The following is an 8,270-nucleotide window of genomic DNA, read 5'->3' on the forward strand; positions in this document are numbered from 1 at the left end:
AAAAAAAAAAAAAAAAAAAAAAAAAAAAAAAAAAAAAAAAAAAAAAAAAAAAAAAAAAAAAACAGAGAAAATTAATGGAGGAACAAAGTTTGGTACAATCAATCAATGTACAAATGCATTGTATTGGTTGTGGACAATTGGGTCATCATTTGGATGAAGAGATTGGTCCCATTGCTCAAGAACCCTAATTATTTGTCATTTGAATCCACAACCCACTTGTAATTCTATTCTATAATACTCAACAAAGAGACAACTCCTCCTAAAGACATGCTTGGACAGCCAGTAAAGTTAGGTTAATAGGAATGAACTCAGAAGAATTACTAGAATTAAGCATCAGTCAAAGTAAAAAGGACTCCGGATCTGATAGAAATCTACCATTCCAGTTTGGCAGTGGTAAGGGTTGGACAGGTAGGTGGCATCTAGTTTTGTGGTGGGGTTTCAGAGAATTCATATTCATCTCTGATTTTCACTCATTACGTCTCAGTTAAAGAAAAAAGGGGAGTGGGAAGCTATGGCATTGCCATCATGAATGAGGACAGCCACAGTAGCAGGCCTGACAACCTGGGATCCACCCCTCAAACCTTCAACTATGATGTCTCTCATTACTATACAAAACCAAACCCCATCCCTTTTCCTGTTCCTTTTTCTGCTTCAGATCTATCCCAAACTCTGCCTAATAATGGACCCAACCTTGTCAACCATTCCTACATGATACCTTATTTCTGTGTTCTTTCTGACATATGTTTTTAAATCTTCAAATCGATATCTCTGACTTGGAATACAAGTTCATATCATGTTACAAAAGATGAATACAGAATCACTCAACAGTAGCAGACTAGCAGTATTTGCTACCATACCCTTTATCCAAACCTAAAAAGAAAGAGTATTTTAGCTGCAAAATCGAAACTTGACAATGAGCTAGTATCAGAACGCTTTGAGGCTTCTAAACATTTTTGGTAGAGGAATAATTGTTGTATGAGTTCATACATACTATGGATAGTGTACAGAAGAGCTAGAATACAAGCTCAAAACTTTTCACAATAATGCACATTTATTCACATGGTTTTGGCTCAGATAAGCTAGGATGTTCTAGATATAACTGCAAACTCAGAGGTTGGCTGTTCATGGACTTGATGGGGGTGATTATTGGTGGTTGTTGCCATTGTTTGGTATCCGTTGGGATCCATAACTCTGCATCTTTACTTGTACCAGAACTTGGGAGGGTTTGGAAGTAGGCAGTTATTTCCCATTTGCAGTCTGTTTATACAAAGATTAAGCTATAGAAATCCTTCAATCTTTTATGACAGGAAAAACAAAAATGCAGAAGAAGATGGACATTTCTAATGATTGAAGTACGAACAGTTAAGATTGATGAACCAAAAGAAAAAAAAAAAAAGTCTCACCAGGCGGAAGAGTCTTGGTTAGAGGCTCCGTGACAGATAGCTTGATCAAGAATGACCTTAAGGCGAACTCCAGGTCAGAATTTTCGACCTTTGATTCATAAGACTGGTTCACTATGAGCTTGAAAACAAATCTTTCGACTTGGATATTTTCCCCGTTGAAAAATATAACTGCCACTCTCTCCACCAGTCCCTAGTTGAGGAGGAAACCCATGTTCAGACTACTAGTAAATTGCACGAAGGAAGAAGTGGTTAATTAATCGAAGTTCTATAACTATTAAAAACGCTACTATTTCTCTGAGATCAATCAGGTTGGACATGACATATTGCAACTGCTTCACCCAGACGCCTACTTTACGTTTTCGATGAACTTTTCTCGGTTCAAGATTCATTGAATAGATTTACAATTGCAAACACAGATTGTCTTATATTGTGAGAATACCAGTAAATAATCAACCCGTTCATAGCTTGTAGCCTTAACAACAAGCATGCCTAATCTAATCTTCACATCTAATACTTACAACCACAGAACCCATTAGTTTCCTTCACCGATTCCAACCATAAACAACTTCCACTCTTCCTAAAACCAAGCACGTAGTCATGTGAAAGAAATTATCCACTATTCAAGATTGTCCTTGAAAAAGGACCTGGTTTCAATTCTACAAGGCACATGGGTAGACAAGAAATTTAGGACCATTTTTAGCACATAGAGGACAAGAATACAAGTGAATGGTCAACCTTTTGGATGAAAGGAAGTAGCCCTGAAACAGTTGAGTGGATGTAATCCTGCAGCTCAGGATGACGAGCCCTCTGCACAACCGCATTCATATACCTTCTTCTTTCAAAAGCACCTTCATAAAAACCCCACCAATAATTAGTCATAATTCCCATCGTTTTCTTTTTCTGTTCTTCAATCCATTAATATTGACTAATATCTTATTTCCCCTGTGATTAAGGGGTGGGGGTGTAAAGGGCCAATCTAACAGGTGACCAAATAAATTTCAAGTTATTTAGGTTGTAACGCACCCATTGTGAGATCCCACATCGATTAGAGGGAGAAACGAGTGCCAATGAAGACGCTGGGCTCTGAAGGGGATGGATTGTGAGATCCACATCGATTGGAGAGGGGAACGAGTGTCAAAGAGGACGTTGGGCCTTGAAGGAGGTGGATTGGGAAATCCCACTTCAGTTGGAGGGGAACTAATATAAGGGTGTGGAAATCTCTCCTTAGCAGAGGCATTTTAAAAACCTTGAGGAGAAGCTCAAAATGGAAAGTCCAATGAGAAAAGTATTTGTTAGCGGTGGATTTGGGTTGTTATGCTCATAAACCAATGTTTCTTAATTACTTGGTAGAAATACAATAAAGTGCAATCACCATCCTCTGTAACAAATAAAGCAGATCATAGGATCTTAAACAAACAAATTAAAGAAAGAATTGCACCAGATGGATAAATGCCTTTGAGGAAGACAATTGATGTAATGGCCACCTCCAAGAACTCAACTAGAATCTGAACCGTCTCACCTGCATAAATAATTAGTTCAATAACAGTGTTACATTTACTCTTATCATCAGGAAACTGAAGTAACTGGGAGCTGGAACAAATAAAGATAAAATGGAGAACCTTGGGGTGCTACTTTATTGTCTCTCGAGTCCATCGGCTAAATAAAGTGAATCGATATGGTCCTTGTACTAGACGTTCGAATTGTCAACATAAGCATCTAAGCCAATTACATTAACGATCTTGAGCACGCTCCATTTGGCTGCACTAAATAACAAAGGGAACAATTATCCTCAAGCAAGTTACATGAATATCAAATATGGTATAACATTTCAGATGCTTAGATGACAAGTAAACTGGTTTCATTATCTAATTGGTTTGTCTTTGTAAAAGTTTAGCTCTGAACAGTGCGTGAGGGTAGCCATCAGTGTTCAATATTATCAATCCACGTCGACCTACTAATGGGATGCTCTAACACGTTACAACATTTCGCTAATGTGAGATACACAACGTCTTTCCAGTGTCAACAGGTTAGCTCAAACTCAAATCACTTGGACAAATGTTGTCATTGCATTTTCTATCTCAGAAAAATCCAATCGTTAACACAATAATCGTAAGAGCAACTGTTTGCTGCAGCACCAGAGAGCTCATTAGGATGCTTTTGATGACTATGAAGCGTACCAAAATGAACGTTCACAAAGGAAACAACTCATATACTGATTCCATTGTTCATCATAATTCCAGTGATTCTTAATTCTTCCATTGCATCTTCCATTTAACAGCTTGTAAATACACAGAGAGTAAACCACATAAACGTCCTGAAAGCCAAATCCTCTTCCAATTTTGGAAAACAGACAGACGAGCCCCAGCGAATTAAACTCCAAAAACAAAAATGACCTAACAAAATCGAAGCAAATAATTTTCGGGAAGAACCAACTAACACAAAATAAAAAATGAAACAATGGCGCCAAAGGCGATAATCGACGATTTCTTTCCCATTTTTCACATTTTCTTTGTCCTTTTGGGGTGTATAAGGAAACAGGCAAGTGTTGAAACTTACAAAACATGGATCGTGCTCCATTAAGCTCCTGCTCTGATATCTTAAGATGGAAACTTGGGGGAGTAAAGCGATTGCTAGAAGCGATTCATACCCGTAAATGTTGCCGCCTTCTCTGTGTTGCAGTCGTCGAGTTCCAATTGCAGCGCCGTAGAATAATTTCGTGTTTAAGCCCAGCCCAATTAAATTACAATTATTTCGTGTTTAATGGACTTATAAATACACAAAAAAATATTTTTTTTTCAATTATTTTAATCGTTTTTTACTCAAAATTTTACACACTATTAATTTTTTTTGATAATTCACAAAGCTATTTTTATTTATTACAAAAATGTAAAAATCTCTATAAATTTAAAAAAATATAAAGATTAATCCAAAATAAAATTTGATTAATGTTCAAATTAACACAAACAAAGCTATTTATTTATAATATTATCAAATATATAATATTTATATGTTCTAGAATTTATTAAATGAATATGCAAAAAAAAAAAACAATTTTTTATGTTGAAACTTATAAAAAGGTTTAAATTGTAATAATTTAATAATCTAAAATTAAAATATAATAGGATGAAATTGGAATTTTAAGATTTTCAATTTTAATTTTAAAGGAGAAAATCGAGCTTTTTTTTTTTTTTATATATATATATAATTTTATTTGTGATTTTGAATATAATGAATCTTAAAAATTGCAGTACATCGAATTGGCAGCGCGCGACGACCAGCAATCGGAGAGGCTCGGAGCGGGAAGAGCAGAGAGTGAGTGTTCCAAGGTAAGATTTTTTTCTCGAACGAATTTGCATTAGAATTCAGCATCGCTCGGATTTGGTATAGTAACTAACTGATCGTGGAAATTTGAAGAGGAAATTATGGAGAGACGCCGGGCTTGTGTGGTCGTTCTCGGTGATCTTGGTCGAAGTCCTCGTATGCAGTACCAAGCTCTTTCTCTTGCCCGCCAGGTATCATCGAATCGTTTTCTCAATTCAGCGTTGATCGTTGTTACTAAATTCATTGTCCTCTAGGTGTATGAGAATGTTCGATTTAGCTGCTTATTGTTGGTTTCAATGATTTCAGTGTAGAACTTGAAGATTTTCTTGATTTGGTTTGTTTCTGTATTTTTGCTGTTTTATATTCAACTCTTTAATATTGATATTTGGGCTTTTCGATTGATATTACAGGCAAATCTGGAGGTGGACATTGTTGCTTATGGAGGTTGAACCACACTGTATCTTGAGAGTCTTATTATTCAATCATGTTTATAGCAAGCTAACATTGAAACTTTGGGTGCTAAATAGGCTCTCAGCCCCACTCGGCACTTCTAGAGCACAAATCTATCCATGTTCATACCATGGTACTTATGTAGAAGCTTTTTTTTTTCCTTCTTTCTCCTCTTTCAAATAAAATAGTGTCGTCTACTAGTTTTTCTCAAATCTCTTTTGTTGTTTATCACAGACACAGTGGCCAAAATTCCTTCAAAATTTGCTATGGATATTCCGGCCTGTAACACTACTGCTCAAGCCGCTCATTCAGTTTCTTATGCTTCTTTGGTTCCTTATTGTTAGAATTCATTCACCTGCCTTCTTCATTGTGCAGGTAAATAAATGGTTTCAAAATTATGATATATCCAACTTCTTGATTAAATCATATTTAAACAAACGGTATACATATATATATATGTAGTTTCTGGACATTGAGTTATCCTTTGATCTCTTTTGAATAATCTGTACTCCTCTCTTAAGGAAAGAGAGAGACTTTCTTGATGGTAAAAGCATATGTTTGTGCTTCATTTCAATATTAACCAAAAATTGAAAATTTAGTGAGCATATATTAAGCCATTCATGAAATGTTATATGATTGATTTCCTCTTTTTTCCCCAGCAGAACTTGCTTCGAGTTGTATCAAAGTAATGATTGTTGCTAAAATTCCAAAATAATTACACTGGGTTCATTTGCCTGCAAATAAACAGATGATTATTTGCCTGGTTTCCTCTTTTACTGTCTTTTGGCGTATTTTTATGGGACATTGACTAACTGTGTTTGCTGGGATGCACGTGCATATTTTGCTAGTCTTACTGCACGTTACAGAAGTTGTACCTTCAGGTTCAGTGATGGGATGTTTGATGTATGTACTTAAGAATAAGAATTGGGTATCTCACTCCTCCTGCAATAAATTATTTCTTGTATATTACTAGCATTTATCGCTCATTTCCCTTTTTGATTATTTGGGTCTGGATGGAGTATGGAAAGTGATGGTCAAATTTTCAGTCTGCTGTTTGGCCCCTTTTCCTGTAACTGGCTGATGTTTTGCACAAACTCATTATCTTGATGTAGTTTTCATTCATATGAGACTTGGTTAAAGAAATTTATGTTAACATCTGTTTTTCTATTGTACTTTTTAAGATTTCCGGTTTATTTTGATTTTTATATGAACCATACACTTTTTACAATAATCCCTTATGAGTATTTCTTCTGCAGAATCCTCCTTCTGTTCCAACGTTAATTGCTGTAAAATGGGCTAGCATACTAAAGCGATCTGCATTTATCATTGATTGGCATAATTTTGGTCATACTTTGCTTGCCTTGTCCCTGGGAAGAAATAGCAGTTTTGTTGCTGTTTACCGCTGGTACTGAATATGTTTTTCCCGCCCTCTTGTCCATTCAGTATGTGCTCGGCTGGTCTATTGTTGGCTATATCATAATTGGGATGTGTGCCTAGGATTGAAAAGCATTTTGGGAAGATGGCAGATGGCTCCTTTTGTGTCACGAAAGCAATGCAGCATGAATTGGCTGAAAACTGGGATATTAAGTAAGAGGATGTGACTTATGGGTTCATGGAAACGTAGTCATACTTCCTCTAATAGACCATTTGAACACTTTAGTATTATTAATAATTATTTTCGTTTTTTTTCTTTTTATTTTAAAATAGAGCCACAGTTTTCTATGATCAACCTCCTGAGTTTTTCCACGTTGCTTCACTCCAGGAAAAACATGAGGTGAGTTATGGTCACCTTTATTGTTTCATTCTCTGTACATGCTGTATGATAAATAGACTAAATGTGTTGTTCGATTTAGTTATTTTGTAGGCTACATAGTAATCTACTTCAACCTCTTGGTCTTCAAGATTGTGTTAGCTATGGTGAGATCTACATTTCAATGAATGTATTGCACATATTCGCAGTTCGACAAAATTTTCCCTTTTCATTCAAGATGACACTGTAATTAGCAGGTGCAGTAACGGTAGGCCATGAGCAGCAGGAGACATTGTTAACGAGTTTGGTTGGCAACGGTATTCTCTTGAAGCAAAACAGACCTGCAGTTGTTGTGAGCAGCACAAGCTGGTTAGTTGTACGTTTGACTAATGATTCTTGAAGAATTGATAGTTTCACTTCTTTTTCTTGGAGGATGTTCTGTGTTTGTGCTTTCAATTTTTTATTTTTTATTTTTGGTGTTTTTTGGTCGTTTGATTGTTAAAGTGAATATGATAGTTTGTACTGTAATTTGTCAGGATGGGATGGGATATAAAATCTGCATCTAGATAGCTTATATTTGGTATGCACATAGGTTGCATCCCCAAGAATGACATCCATGGATGTCTGGCTTTGTTGGAATTTATATGCCCACCCAAATTAGTAAGTTTGAGGATTCTCCTCCTATAGGATCCTACATTACCATTCTTGTAATCATGTTTTGTGTTAGATATATTTTGTTCATAAGCAATGACATTTCAGAATTTAAAACGAAGCACCTTAAGATAGTTTTGAACCGTGGTAAGGAAGAGAGTTCAAACAGACCTCCAAGAAGCAAAAGTTGAATATTTCTAGTTGTAACATTGTACAATCGAAAGGTTGGGACTTGCAAATTTCTCTCTGAAAGCACCTATTGAAGATCAGTGCCTTAACTTCCTGTAATGTCATTGTCAGGACTCCAGATGAAGATTTTAGTATCCTTTTAGAAGCTGCAGTCATGTATGACAGGCGTGTTGCTGCCATCCTAAATGAGGATGATTCAGTTTCTGATGAATTTATCTGGAAAGATATCTATGATGGAAAGCAATACTTATATCCTAGGTTATTATTCATCATTACTGGTAACTACTTTTCACCTTTTCAAAATTTTACTTCCAAGTGGGCGATGTCTAAATTAGAGATTTTCCACTGTTTATAAAGGTAAAGGGCCTGACAAAGAAAAGTATGAAGATAAGATCAGTAAATTGCACCTTAAGCGTGTGGCATTTCGTACAATGTGGCTGTCTCCAGAGGATTACCCATTACTTCTCGGTAGTTTGTAATAGCCTAGGGTTACCCACCCCTCCCCC

The 8,270-nt window shown here is 36.0% G+C and overlaps 2 protein-coding genes across 10 annotated transcripts in view; one reads left to right on the top strand and one right to left on the bottom strand.

Moving 5' to 3' along the window:
• Window positions 1-769: 769 nt before the first annotated feature.
• Window positions 770-4,140, bottom strand: LOC111451503 (DNA polymerase zeta processivity subunit). Of its 7 annotated transcripts, none has more exons than XM_023091961.1 (6): window positions 3,960-4,140; window positions 3,023-3,161; window positions 2,427-2,922; window positions 2,139-2,251; window positions 1,404-1,593; window positions 770-1,257 (listed from the first exon to the last, which is right to left on the bottom strand). In XM_023091961.1, exons 3-6 carry the CDS (start codon window positions 2,443-2,445, stop codon window positions 1,052-1,054), a joined length of 528 nt encoding a protein of 175 aa, XP_022947729.1. In that variant the 5' UTR covers window positions 2,446-2,922; window positions 3,023-3,161; window positions 3,960-4,140; the 3' UTR covers window positions 770-1,051. The 7 variants fall into 7 exon arrangements, with proteins under 7 accessions (XP_022947729.1, XP_022947728.1, XP_022947724.1 ...); XM_023091960.1 differs by having other exon boundaries at window positions 920-1,257; window positions 2,842-2,922; window positions 4,051-4,140; XM_023091956.1 differs by having other exon boundaries at window positions 920-1,257; window positions 2,815-2,922; window positions 4,051-4,140.
• Window positions 4,141-4,626: 486 nt separating this feature from the next.
• Window positions 4,627-8,270, top strand: part of LOC111451822 (UDP-glycosyltransferase TURAN) — a 5,784-nt gene continuing 2,140 nt past the window's right edge. Inside the window, exons 1-12 of one of the 3 annotated variants that reach the window (XM_023092392.1) lie at window positions 4,627-4,729; window positions 4,818-4,915; window positions 5,135-5,168; window positions 5,252-5,307; window positions 5,409-5,549; window positions 6,431-6,579; window positions 6,672-6,761; window positions 6,882-6,948; window positions 7,028-7,091; window positions 7,179-7,293; window positions 7,876-8,042; window positions 8,122-8,232. In XM_023092392.1, the coding sequence (XP_022948160.1) occupies window positions 4,826-4,915; window positions 5,135-5,168; window positions 5,252-5,307; window positions 5,409-5,549; window positions 6,431-6,579; window positions 6,672-6,761; window positions 6,882-6,948; window positions 7,028-7,091; window positions 7,179-7,293; window positions 7,876-8,042; window positions 8,122-8,232 (1,084 nt within the window). In that variant the 5' untranslated portion in view covers window positions 4,627-4,729; window positions 4,818-4,825. The remainder of the gene's footprint in view (window positions 4,730-4,817; window positions 4,916-5,134; window positions 5,169-5,251; window positions 5,308-5,408; window positions 5,550-6,430; window positions 6,580-6,671; window positions 6,762-6,881; window positions 6,949-7,027; window positions 7,092-7,178; window positions 7,294-7,875; window positions 8,043-8,121; window positions 8,233-8,270) is intronic. The other 2 variants (XM_023092393.1, XM_023092395.1) reach the window with 2 other exon arrangements.

This window comes from Cucurbita moschata, unplaced genomic scaffold (genome assembly GCF_002738365.1).
Source record: "Cucurbita moschata cultivar Rifu unplaced genomic scaffold, Cmos_1.0 Cmo_Scf00013, whole genome shotgun sequence".
NCBI lineage: Eukaryota > Viridiplantae > Streptophyta > Magnoliopsida > Cucurbitales > Cucurbitaceae > Cucurbita > Cucurbita moschata.

What these genes read in the sequence shown, in the direction of transcription:
- LOC111451503 (XM_023091956.1), bottom strand. Translation starts at nt 3,056, where the DNA reads ATGGACTCGAGAGACAATAAAGTAGCACCCCAAG. An exon ending in TACTTCCTTTCATCCAAAAG is followed by an intron (nt 1,594 to 2,138) that starts GTTGACCATTCA and finishes CTCCTCAACTAG; the next exon opens with GGACTGGTGGAGAGAGTGGC. An exon ending in AACCAAGACTCTTCCGCCTG is followed by an intron (nt 1,258 to 1,403) that starts GTGAGACTTTTT and finishes TTGTATAAACAG; the next exon opens with ACTGCAAATGGGAAATAACT.